The sequence below is a fragment of the Mastomys coucha genome, unplaced genomic scaffold (assembly GCF_008632895.1).
Source record: "Mastomys coucha isolate ucsf_1 unplaced genomic scaffold, UCSF_Mcou_1 pScaffold1, whole genome shotgun sequence".
NCBI classification, from domain to species: Eukaryota; Metazoa; Chordata; class Mammalia; order Rodentia; family Muridae; genus Mastomys; species Mastomys coucha.
Window position 1 is genome coordinate 53,516,388 of NW_022196891.1, and position 13,462 is coordinate 53,529,849.

Here is a 13,462-nt window from a genome sequence, read left to right on the forward strand (position 1 = left end):
TCCAGTGAGTGAGCCAGCAGGCAGCACTCCTCCATGGCCTCCAGTGAGTGAGCCAGCAGGCAGCACTCTTCCATGGCCTCCAGTGAGTGAGCCAGCAGGCAGCACTCCTCCATGGCCTCTGCTTCAAGTTCTTGCTTGGCTTACTGTCCTAATTTCTCTCAAGGGTAGACTCTGAAACAGGAGTGTAAGTTGAAATTAGCCCTACTCCACCATCCCCGACATAAATTGCTTTTGGTCCGTGTTTTATCATGACAGAAAGAAAACCGGAACAGCATCCTTAGTATATCCATGGTGTGACCTATGGTCAGGAGACAGACTCTCTGTCTCTTTGGAACCTAGGACCTTGGCTGAATAAGACAAAGATGAAAAAAATGCTTGGATTTTGTTTCATAGTAACACCACAGTGACATGGTAAAGCAATAGAGATCTTCCCAAGGTGCTTGGTCACTGTAACCCTCTTGGCTTGAGGCCTGCCTCTCATAACCACACCTCTCTGCCCACCTCCTGCTATTTGCCACGCCTCGAACCTGGTTCCAGTTACATCGGAAGTTCCACCTCTACAGAGACCAAAAGAAGCCACTGATTGGGCCGGCATGCTGACAAACTTGTGGGAGGGGTTTTTGCCTCAACTATTCTACCTGTTGGGCTGTAACAAAGAAGCATAAAATTCAAGATGGCTGAGCAATCATGACTCCCGTCTAATTTTTTAACCTTCCATGTGGACAGGTATAACTTTGGCCACTCTATTTTCTCCCAAACTCTCTCCTACTGTTGCTTTTCCTTCTAACTCCATTTCCCAGGTAACCCTCTCTTTAACGTTACTGCTGGGCAGTAACAGGTCACTATCTAGTAACAGCTTGGCTTTTAAAGATTTCAATACTCTGAGCTCCCCCAGAATCTTCCAATAAATTATTCTATAAAAGTGGGTTTCTGTGACTTACAAACATGCCATTATAAGCAGGGTAGCAGTAGACATGGAAGTTAGAGATAGGACTTTCTACCTGATGTAGTTGATATGATTTAACACATTCTGTAAGACAAGGCTCTTGTGCTCACTGATGGGATATGCTAATTTGTATGAGGATGGGATATGCTAATTTGTATGAGAATGTCCACTCATTTCTATGGAGTAGAAAATCAATAAAAAGTATCCTATAATTGTACAAAAAGAAAAAGCCCCTAGGCTTGCTATTGTCATTGATGAATGTCTTTTAGAAGCAGGAAAGCCAGGTTATGACCTAGCAGGCAGGTGGAGGGTGTAAGCGAGAGCTTTAGCTGTAGCTGCCTGTTGGGCAGTGAGCATACTCAACTGCCTGAAGAATTTCATGTTGTCTTTCCTATAACCCAAATTGTGATTGACTCTGTCCAGTTGGTATAGGTAACTCATAAGCAATGTTGAACCCATCCCTCAAGACTGACCAAGGATTCAACATACATAAAGCTGGGAACTCTGGAGTTAGTGGTTTTCTGATCTAAAAGATCAGGCAAAGGTCTAAAGTCTGGGAGAGAAAGCTAAGGGAACACCAGCCATGTAGAACCAAAACAAATGTAGCAATCTTTCCAGTGACTGCTGGAGCCTGAGAGATACACAAACCCAAGCAGGTCAGAAGCAGTGAGTAGGGAGGAGCCCTACAGAGTGACAGCCACAATAGCCCTTTGTCATTCCCAACTTAGTCTTTTTTTTTTTTTTTTTTTTTTTTTTTTTTTTTTGGTTTTTCGAGACAGGGTTTCTCTGTGTAGCCCTGGCTGTCCTGGAACTCACTCTGTAGACCAGGCTGGCCTCAAACTCAGAAATCCACCTGCCTCTGCCTCCCAAGTGCTGGGATTAAAGGCGTGCACCACCACCACCCACTGGCTCCCAGTTTATTCTTATAGGACAGACCATCTTCCATGCCTGGGCAGAGTTGGGAACACGAAAAGGGCAGATGAATGAGGTCATCAAAGAAAGGAAACAGATTCTGGTGAGTCTCCAGCTACGCATTGTTGTGCTGAGGAAGCCGTGGGAGCCATGGCTGGGAACACAGTATACACAAAATTCTGCCAGCTAGGGATTCTGACACCCATCAGGTTTGTGGGCTCAAGAGGACTTCTGGGTCTCAGTCTCATTTTCTAAGAAATGGGATTACTAGTATTTCCCCTTCCTAGCTAGAGGATTATCATGAAGGTCAGAGGGGTCAGAAGAGTGCCTACAATCAGAAAACTCAGATCTGTGGCTGAAAGGCAAGCAAAGGAACAGGGGCCTCTCTGCCGAGTCAGGACCTAAAGCTTATTTCTTTCCTTCCTGAGCTGAGTCTACGGCATTATTTTCTTCTTAGAAATGAACACTTTTAACAAAGCTCTCGGGAAAGCAACTGAAGAGGCCAGCATACTTTCTCATAAGCTGTTTTTAATCTGGCAAGTAAACTCATATACTGACTTCCTATGGCCTCTGCCACGCTTCTGAAGAGACATTTTCTTGCCTTGATGGCATGGCCTTTCTAGTGGCTGTTGCAAAGGGAGTCGATCATGTCAGCTGCACCGCCAATGCTCCAGCTCAGCAATGCTTCTGCATCTTCAGGGACACAGCCACTGTGAACCCAGGCGCTAGGGGGCTATTTGGGTTTGGTCTTAGGTTTAGTCCGGCTTCCAGATGCTTCAAAACTGCTCATGGAGTGTTCTAAAAAGACAAAAACCATTAGAATATGTTAGTGACTGGTATCCTCTATGTACTAAAGGCTTTTGACTTAAAAAAAAAAAAAAAAAAAGAGTTTTCACATGACATTTGGCCCAAGTAAGTCCAATCCAATGGATAACTAAATTGGCTATTCAGAATTATGTGTGGCCAGTTAATTACTTGATCTCATGGTTCTGAGATAAAGGATTATGCAGCAAGTAACAAAGAAGAGAATATTCAAGCAGAGCTAGTCTTCAGCACCCTCACCTGCTTATTGCTGTGCCTCTCTGCTGTCTCCTACCCTCTCTCTCTGGCCTCCCAAACACACAGGCTCTATGAGATGCACCCCTGGGATGACGACAGGAGACCTCTGGCCATCAAGCCTGTTCTCAGAGCATGGATGTTAAAAGGTGACTAAGCATGAAGGGAAAGTGACACAGGTTGTCTGAAGGATTCAGCTGTGGGGGCTGGGTGTCATCTCTACACAGCCACCTTTGTTTGCTTGCTGTATTGTTTATGTGTGTGTGTATGGTATATGTTTATGTACAACATATGGATGTGTGTGGTGCATGCATTATGGGGATGGTCACTTGTGCATGTGTAAAGGCCAGATGCTGATGTTAGGTGTCAATCTCCTCCATCAATCTCCTTTTTTTTTTTTTTTTTTTGGTTTTTTTCGAGACAGGGTTTCTCTGTATAGCCCTGGCTGTCCTGGAGCTCACTTTGTAGACCAGGCTGGCCTCGAACTCAGAAATCCGCCTGCCTCTGCCTCCCAAGTGCTGGGATTAAAGGCGTGCGCCACCACTGCCCGGCTTATCAATCTCCTTTTATCTTTTAAAACTTGTGTGTATGTGTGTGTGTATGTGTGTGTGTGTACATACATACACACATGGTGGGGTGCACACACATGTGTTTGTGCATATGGAGCTTTGGTAAAATGCATGAATGAATGTAAAATACTCATGCTCTTTTAAAATATCTGTGGTGCAGTCAAATTTTCTTCATAAATATGTAAAAACAAGCCTCACCTTTCTTGGCAAATTTTGGGGACTTTTTTATTTGTTGGTGTTCATCTCCATCATCCACTCCCCCATGGTCCTCGTTGTCCTTGGTGCCTTCTATCTTGACTACTGACCCCGTTGTGACTTTCTTCACCAGTTCTTCTAGTTCCCTCTCAAGATCTCTGTTTTTTATAAGGGTGTGATGAAGCTGCTCGTTCACCTCATCAAACCTCTCCTCTGCCTCTCTGGCCCTGGCGTCCATCTCTCTGGTATGGATGAAGCCCAGGGAAACAACAACAGAGGGTGGTGAGAAGGGATCCTTCCCTCCTATGGAGACTCATGTGTGAGCTGCGTGACAAAAGATGCACCTATCTGAAGTATGCAGACATGGGAAATGGCATCAGCGACAAATGGAGACCTGAGGCCTAGGAGCTACTCCATATCACATGAGAGTATACTGTAGTTCTCATGTCTAAGTAAGATTGGACTTCAGTATATTTGAAATTCCCAGAGAATTCAATAGCCAGAGGACTCTCATCAGTAGTTGATTTTAGCTTCACATAATTAGTAGAACTCAACAAACAAACTCAATAATGTCACTTCTTTTCTAACAACTCTAAAACTGGAATTTATAATTGAGAAAACCAATTTGAGATATACTTTCTACTTATGAGAGTACATGGTAGGACTGGTGAGTGGGTTCAGTGACCTAAGGCCTTGCTGCCAAACCTGACAACCTTGAGTTAATCCCACATGGCAGAAGAGAGAACTGACTTCCTTTGATCTCGACATACAACCCACATACATACACATACAGACACATAGGCATAGACATACATATACACATATACATATATACACATAAACATACATACACACATACACAGATACACACAGACACATACATATACATATACACACAGACACATACATACATGCATACACAGATACAAACAGACACATACATACACACATATACACACACATATACACATACATGCACACAGATACATGCACCTAGACACATACATGCATCCATACATATGCACATTCACACACAAATACATACATATACATGAATACATATACACACACATGCACACATATATAGACACACAGATACACCCACACATACATAGATATACACATACACGGACACACACATACATGCACACAAAGCAAATGTAATAACCATTAAGTGTAGGGTGTATGCCATATCTGTAAGAGTGAGTCTTCTCATACTTATCAGCCATCTTGACTGTATTGTACTCCCAACTCTGGGTTATAGGACATTCTTTCTCAAGTGTAGTACTTTCTCCCAGTCCATTCTTTTCCTTAAGTCACCTCCCACAGACACACTGACTTGGATGGCTCTGCATGCCCTTCTGACATATGTACACATTACAGATATCCACAGTAGCCACCATCTCCGCTATGGGCTAAGGGGAGGCTTTCTTACCACAGCAGTACAGTTCACCACCTCTAGCCAATGGTTCTCAGATATTCATCCTACTAGTGAGACCAAAACAAGCAAGACAGAGGCAAGCTAAGAAGTGTGGATTGCTTGGCAAACTTCTGGCCAATAGCCTTTACCTTCTTTACCATCATGGTATCTATACTTACATTAGCTTGTCCTGCATATGTTCAATTACATCCATTATTTCATGATACTTTGGCTCCAATACACCATGACTAGCTGGTTCTCTCTGTCAAAGAAAATGTGTGAGGTGACAGAACAGTTAATGATCTATGTCTTTAGGAATTGTCTAAAATATTCTTTCTATTGCTCATATTTATCTAGTAGATGATTGCTCACAACCTGAACACCAAAAACTCTACAGGCATTGCCTGTGGTCAGATAGGACAGCAGATTCCAAATTAACCACATACAGGTAGATACAGGTAAACATACAGGTACACATACAGGTAGTGTGGGGGAAAAAAGGTAAGAGAAACAGGAACAAAAAAAGAAATGTGCAAATTCTTGAAAAGTAAGAAGGGTAAACATGTCTCTAATGAATTAAATAAAGGAAACAATTCAGAGTTAATTAATAATAATTCACTGTTAATAATTTCACTTCCTGTAAAACACTGCAAAATCCAGTAAGAGTTTTACATTCCTTAGGTAATGCCATAATTGCTTAAAGGTGTAAATCTTGCCAAGCAGAGATAATATTAGGGATAGGTTTGTACACTGATTTGTATGCAGCAAAGAGTTTACAACTACTGCCTGGCATACCTTTTTTGTATTCATGACCTCCTTCTAGAATTTATACTCTTCTGCCTGAGTGTCTGACAGAGATGAACATGGAGGCACAGCTCATAAAAGTGCACATGGCCTTTCCTTACCTACATCCATATGTTGTAGCTTTAAGCCAGTCTCTTGCTGGGACCTTCTACCTTTGGCATGTGGGACTCACACTTCCCAGCTTTCCTAGGGGCTTTGGATTGGACTAACCTCTCTGGATCCAGGTCCACTGTCTACAGATACCATTCTTAGCACCAAACTCCCTGCCAGATTTTGTGCCCTATCTGCTTTTGGCACATTTTTTTTCTGAAGCCATCTTTCAAGGGCTCTTTGTTGTTATGAAATGGATAAATTAGTCACTGCTTGTAATATCTATACCTGGGGTATATAGTATTATGGTATGAAAATTCAGACCAGTCCTTCAGCTCAAATGACAGGTAAGGGAAGAATATCTAATCTTGGGTTAAAAATATGGCAGAAGCCAAGTCTGTCTCCTGCTTGCCTTTCCAAAGGTGTTCACACGATTATATAAAACCTCTGATAAAATGCTGCAATGCTAAACATTTTCAGAGTTAATAAAATTAAGCCTTTCCCAGGGAGGAGAGGCAGGTCAGTACTGCTTATGGGATCTGAAATGTCTCCCATATGCTAAGTACCTGGTTCCCAGCTTGTGGCAATATGGGACATAATGGAAATTTTGGGAGCTGGGTCACTTGTGACCTGCCTTGAAGGGTATATTTTGGCCCCTTTTCTCTTTTCTCTCCCTCACCCTTTCCTACCTCTCACCTCTTCTTTCTGATCTCTCCCACTTTTCCTCTCTTCCTTCTCTCCCTCTTCCTATGCCCTTCCTACCCTCCTCTCTCCCTCTCTAATTCCCTGCCACTGAGGGGGGCAGTCCTGCTCCATTGCATGCTCCCTGCCAAACTGGTTTGCTCACTGCAGCACTGGTACATTGGAGCCAAGGGATGGAGGTAGGTTGAAACCCGGAGCAAAAGGAATCTTTCTTCCTTTTGGCTGGCTTTCTCCGGCTCTATGTCACAGGGATAGAAAGCTGACTAACACAGGTAGCATCCCAGAGCAGTGAGCCCCAGACCAATGGTCCTCAGTTTTGCCCCCGTTATCTACTGGCTTCTAGCTCCCCTCTGCTTCCTGCCTGCTCCAGAGCCTGATCCTATTGCCTGCTCTAGATGGAACAACAGGGTTTTTACTTCAGGGAAACAAATTCAAGAAAGAACTGTGTTGGCTGGGCCTGGCAGCTCTGCCTTCAGGGAGAATGTGCTCACTGGCCCTAAATGACTTACGCAAGGTCTTTCTACCACTGCTGGATTTTATCACCTACAACAATCTTGGATGAACTCATTGCAAACACCTTCTCCCTAGGCCTGATCTCCACCTATGCGCTCTACTTGTCTTCCACCATTCTGCTGACGTGCCTCCTCACCTCCGTGTGCAACCACCCAGTCTAAGGAATCACACCATCAAACAACTGAAGGTTCCCTAATTTTTTTTTTTTTAAGATTTATTTATTTTAAGTAAGTACACTGTAGATGTCCTCAGACACTCCAGAAGAGGGAGTTAGATCTCATTACAGATGGTTGTGAGCCACCATGTGGTTGCTGGGATTTGAACTCAGGACCTCTGGAAGAGCAGTCAATGCTCTTAACCGCTGAGCCATCTCTCCAGCCCCTAATTTTTTTTTTTTTTTTGATTGAGCAATTTGGTGATATATTTGGTTCCCTCCACCAACCCAGAAAAATACACATTATGAATGCACACAGGAAGTGTAGCACCAAATTTCAGAAGGTTGGTGGAATGAAGCCCACCAGAGACTCCTAAAGTAACAGTGTTCTGCAGGGAGCTAGAAGCCAATCAAGAGCTGGTTAAGTCTAACATGGTCCTAGAATAAGCTTTCTATGGAGACACAAAAGAAAGAGAATGAGAAGGTTTTGTTTTGTTTTTTTGGTTTTGGTTTTTTTTGTTTTGTTTTGTTTTGTTTTGTTTTTTAAGTCAAAAGGGAAAAACTAGAGTCCTCTAAAGACGGTGCTGGAAAAAGAAAAAAAAAATCTGCAAAATACATTAACTAGGAGTACCTGAGAGGAACGTTTAAAAGCTATGTTAGGCCATATTGTTTTCAAAGAATATTAAGTAGTTTTAGATTTCCTAGTTTGGTTTAAGTTACATACCCAGGATAAAAGTATGTCTTCTTCGAAGAGAGGTTTGCAATGAATATTCTCATCTTTCTTAATGTATCGAATGGTTTTCTTGTTTTTAGATGTCGAAGGTTCCTAGAGCACAGGAAAGCCAAGGAAGGATCTGTTAGCCAGCCAGTGTGACACACAGCACAGCAAGCCACCCAGAGCCTGTCTGAGACTATAGCTTTCCATTTGTCCCCACCCATCAGCGTTTGAAGGTGTGCTCCAGACACTCACTGACAAGAATGGGAGTGGAGGACTGGGAAAGGAAGAAACAGTCAGGAGTAAAGCGAGGCGGTTCATCCCAGACATCTAAACCTGGGAGAGCTACCGTTGGTTGTCGGCTTGACTGCATCTGAACATCAGGAACTAATACTCAAAAGCTGCTGGGTATACTTGTGATGAATTTTTCTTAACTAAATCGTTTGAAGTGGGAAAACCCAATTTTAATCCAGATCTTTTGAGGTGGAAAGATCCACCTCTAATCTGGGCCACACCTATAGAAGTCCTTTTTATAGGCAGGCATGTCCTTTATATAGGTAAGTTATATAAAGGTCCTAGAAGAAGGAAGCTTCTCGTTTTTGCCTGCTTGCTCTCACTCTTGCTGGCAAGTCTATTCCTTCAAGATTTAAGCATATACTGAAGGCCAGCTGAGACGTGACTGAACAACTACTGGATTCATGGATCTTCCATTGGATTACACACACACATATGCACATATATATATACATAAAGTGTAGCACCAAATTTCAGGAGATTAGCGGAATGCAGCCCACTGCAAACCCCTAAAATAATGGTGTTCTGCAGAGAATTAGAAGTCAATCAAGAGCTGCTGAAGTCTACCATGGTCCTATAATGAGCTTTTTATAGAGACACAGGGAAGAAAGAAAATGAGAAGGTTTTTAAATAAAGTCAAGATGGAAAAATAAGAGTCATATATATGACTCCCTAATACTAAACCTTAACCATATATAGAGATAATATATATAGTTATGGATATATTCAAATGAATATATATATATTCATTCTATAAGTTCTCCTCTTCTAGAGAACCCTGACTAATACAGAGACTCAGCAGGTAGGCAGATAATAGGACTCACGATCATGGCACACAGTGGCTCTCAACATAAAGGTGTGTTCTAAGGGTTGTTTGGACACACAGGGGGGCCCTGCTCACAGGGAAAATAAAGATATTTGAAGATGGAATAGGTCCTTGTGAAGTAGAGAAGAAAGGTCCCGAAGTAAGTTCAAAGATGGTGATAACTTTAATGTGCTCTATAAATAAATGGAAAAGTGTTTGGTCTTCCATAAAACAAGCACTTTACCAAAAATAAAACAGAAAATGCCTGAAAATACAGGGCTGGGTCTTGTACATGATCCCGCTCTGTCCTCCTGCCTCTATTTTGAATAGGAGACCTATAATAGAGTCTGGGGTCAAAGCAAGTTTTAAAAACTTATTATTATTAGTGTGTGGGGACATGCATGCATAAAGAAAGGAAGGAAAGAAGGAAGGAAGGAAGGAAGGCAGGAAGACAACTTCCTCATGAAGTTAGTTCTTTCCTTCCACCTTTATGTGGGTTCTGAGGCTAGAACTCATGTTGACAGCCATCTTGCCAGTCCTTATGGCAACACTTAAACCATGTGCAGAGACAGAAATCAAGATGTGCAGAGAACACTGGACAAGCATAGGCTCAAAGCCAGAGACAGTAGCAGTCAGTCGAGGAATCAGTCCTTCTGCCACAATCATCTGGGTTTGAATGCTGATTCTGCCACTTGAGACTATTTGGTTTTAGGTAAGTCTATCAACCTTTGGAGCATAAATCTCCTATCTATAAAGTAAGCCAATATATACCCTAAGTTGTTATACTAGGCAACATGCACAGCACAGAACTCATAATCTACACTTAGTTACTGGTAGCTGTCATTGTATTATTATTGTTGTGCCCAGAGTCCATGGGAAAGCCCAAATGAGCCCAAGAATTGCAAAGTCCACTGTAACTTACAAAACAAACTTTTATTCAAGTCCAGACTCGGATCACATGCTTTGCACTCACTAAGAGCAAGTGCTCGCATGAGACAAATGAGCCCAGAAAAAACATAATTGGGAATCCTTAGGATGCTTCAGAGTGAGGGGAGTGAAATGGTTATACCATTTGTTAGGGTGGAACCGAAGCTGTGGGGGATTAATGGGTGTCTGTTTTGGGGTTATCAGGAACTAATTTTATGGCTCGCCGTAACTGTCTGTGGCCTCTGATTACCTTTTTCCATGATTTAAACAGGGGGTGGGGGGCCTAATCCTCTTCAGGTTTGTTATTTCTTTAAGACCTCAAGGAGAGGCACTGGGTTCTCTAGGAGCTGCCAGGGGGAGATGGAGCAGGCAGGGAGCCCTGGGCTAGCTGCAGCATGGAGACCAGCTGCCTGCGGATTGCACTTGCCTTGGGCGGGCAGGAGGGAAAAATGGAAAGCTTCTGCAGGGGGAACTGTCTATACACAACACTGGAGTTTTCAGGTGAGGCTTTAGCCACAGAGAGCTAACATGAATAATCCGGTGGTCACTGCATTATGACTATTGTAAATGTCCAGGATGGGTTTTTACTGCTACACATTCCCCAGCAGCTCTAGAGAGAGTCAGAATAAGATAAGTTACAGACTGGGAGAAGGAAAGGGTGGCTTAGCAGGGAAGCTGAAGCAGAGGCAATGGGAAAGTTAAACTTCCTTTTGGGAAATCTAGTAATAAAGGGAGAAAAAAGCAGCAAGGTGTGGGGTAGACTGTGTGGCTGTTAGTAAGAGGTGAAGGAATGGGGTTAGGAAGAGAAGTCACTAGGACAAGTACACCTGCAAGGTGGCTGTACCCGGAAGGACGAGTGCACCCGCAGGTGTGGTTATACCTGGATAGGGAAAGGAAGTTGAAGCTTTCACTCCAACAGACCTACTTCCATCTTCTATTTCTGTTATCACTTAGTCTTTGAAAAGATAGAGGGAAGGGGAAAACTAATGCTAAATAATCACACATTTTTATTTGTCTTCTTTGTTTTTTGATTGTTTTATTTTGTTTTGTTCTCACTGTGTTGCCAAGTCTTGAACTTCTGGACTCAAAAAAGTCCTGTGTCAGCCTTGCAGATAGCTGAGATTATGGGCACCTGTCACTATGCCCAGCAAATAAGCTTACCTCTTCTGTTGTGACTTCTGCTTCTGCTGCCCCAGTAGCTTCTGTGTCTGCTGCCCCTGTTGCTTCCGCGTCTGCTGCCCCTGTTGCTTCTGTGTCTGCTGCCCCTGTGGCTTCTGTGTCTGCTGCCCCTGTGGCTTCTGTGTCTGCTGCCCCTGTGGCTTCCGCGTCTGCTGCCCCTGTGGCTTCCGCGTCTGCTGCCCCTGTTGCTTCTGCTCCTGCTGCGTCTGTTGCTTCTGTTGTTGCTGCATCTGCTGCCTCTGTTGCTTCTGTTGTTGCTGCATCTGCTGCCTCTGTTGCTTCTGTTGTTGCTGCTTCTGCTGCCTCTGTTGCTTCTGCTTCTGCTACAGGTGGTAGCGCTTCCTTTTCTTCCTTTTCCTTTTCTTGAACCTCAGGCTTCTTAAAGTCAATTTCATCATCAGTATCATCACCAATAAAAGGTTTTGCTGGGTCAAAATAAACTTTTGTAGCTTCCTGTGCAATGTAACCACAATATTATAAAATGCGTTTACATAATGTAATTCATGTATGCAAATATCAACAGTTTCATAGTAAATGAGCACTAATCCTACAAATGAGTTTTCTGCTATGAATAAGAACACAAATGGAGAGGGGAGGGGAGAAATAGCTGATTGGGTTGTTGTGCAGTAACTTAAAACAGAAATTAGTTACATAAAACAGTAAAGAAGAAAAAGGACCCCAAGAGTAGCCCCAGAAGCCCAAGGGTTACCAGGAGAGCCCAGAGAAAGGAGTTAACAACATCTAATGCCTAAAAGGCATCTATTCAAATACTGACAAAAAATTGTTCATATACATCAGAGTGAGGGTGCAGAATGCTAAAGGAAAAGGGGGATCTCAAAAGTCACCAGAGAAAAAAAGATGGGTTATATTCAAAGGAACTGACAGCTGAATTCTCCATCATTCATTTTTTAACAGCAGTACCTAGAAATCAGTAGGAATAATATTGTCAACATATTGAGAGAATTGTAGAGCTAGCTGCATGCATAGCAAAACTTTGAAGCAAAGATATTTCAGACAAGCAAAAACTTGGTTTGCCACCAGTTGATAAATCCTCAGTTAGAAAGAAGAAGAAAAGGAGGAGGAAGAGGAAGAGGAAGAAGAGAAATTATCAGTAGTTGGTAGGAAAGGATACAGGGGACACAGCACATTCACCTCAGTAGAGAGACTAATGTTCAATGCTCAACTGCTTATCAAAACCACATGGATTGTTTCTGAAAGCATGGCTGTCATCAGATATTCAAACCTGGGCACAGTGATCAAGTGTGCTCCCTTAAGAGTCACAAATCAAATTCCTGTCAGGTTGAGTTACATCACCTGTAAGGTCCTCTCTGAGCTCATGTCTCTAGAGTTATATATACTTTCTAAACAACTTTGTGTGTTGGTTGTTTATTTGATATAAGGTATTTTGTAGCACAGGCTGGCCTAGAACTTGCGGTGTAACCAAAGATGATCTTGAACTCCTATCATCCTGCCTCCCAGGGGCTGGGATTTCAGGTGTTTGTCAGCCATACCCAGCCGATTCTGTATACTTGAATGTTTCCCCTAGGTTAGTTTGTAATCACATCATGACTATGCTACTTTAAAAAGTTTCTAGTCTTATACTGCAGTTTAAGATTTATGATGTCAATGAAATCTTTCAGTGGTTAATTCAGAAACCATTCTGGCCAAGATGTTGTCAACCTAGAAAAAGTTTTGTTGAAAATGCGTAATTTTTTTTTAAAGGCAATGTATAAAGTCATAAAAATGTTTGTATAGAGACATCTCCTTCCTCTTAGACACAGGGGCATTAACATGCATGCCATCAGATCAGGTGGGGATGCCATAGCAGGAACTTCTTCAGATTTTACCAGAGGTAAATGCCAGTCAGTCGGAGACTGAAGGACTAAGTCATTAAATAATCAGTGAGCACTGATCTGGGAATTATTGGTAAGCAGGTGGTAGTTAAAAATACAGGATGAGCCAGGAATGATGGCTCACACCTGGAATCCCAGCACTCACTTAAGAAGCCAATAAAGAAAGATTGTCACAAATTCAAAGCCAAGAGGAGCCTCTCTTGAACAATTCGAGCCAGTCTGGGCTGCAAGAGACCCCATTTCGACATACAAGAAACTGGATGCAGCCGGGCAGTGGTGGCGCATGCCTTTAATCCCAGCACTTGGGAGGCAGAGGCAGGTGGATTTC

At 42.8% G+C, this 13,462-nt stretch overlaps 1 protein-coding gene across 1 annotated transcript in view; it reads right to left on the minus strand.

Moving 5' to 3' along the window:
- Positions 1-2,366: 2,366 nt before the first annotated feature.
- Positions 2,367-13,462, minus strand: part of Axdnd1 (axonemal dynein light chain domain containing 1) — a 79,475-nt gene continuing 68,379 nt past the window's right edge. The window contains exons 22-26 of the mRNA XM_031385668.1: positions 11,264-11,734; positions 8,086-8,187; positions 5,278-5,360; positions 3,682-3,920; positions 2,367-2,656 (exon numbers count right to left, since the gene is read on the minus strand). Of these exons, the coding sequence (XP_031241528.1) occupies positions 2,592-2,656; positions 3,682-3,920; positions 5,278-5,360; positions 8,086-8,187; positions 11,264-11,734 (960 nt within the window). The 3' untranslated portion in view covers positions 2,367-2,591. The remainder of the gene's footprint in view (positions 2,657-3,681; positions 3,921-5,277; positions 5,361-8,085; positions 8,188-11,263; positions 11,735-13,462) is intronic.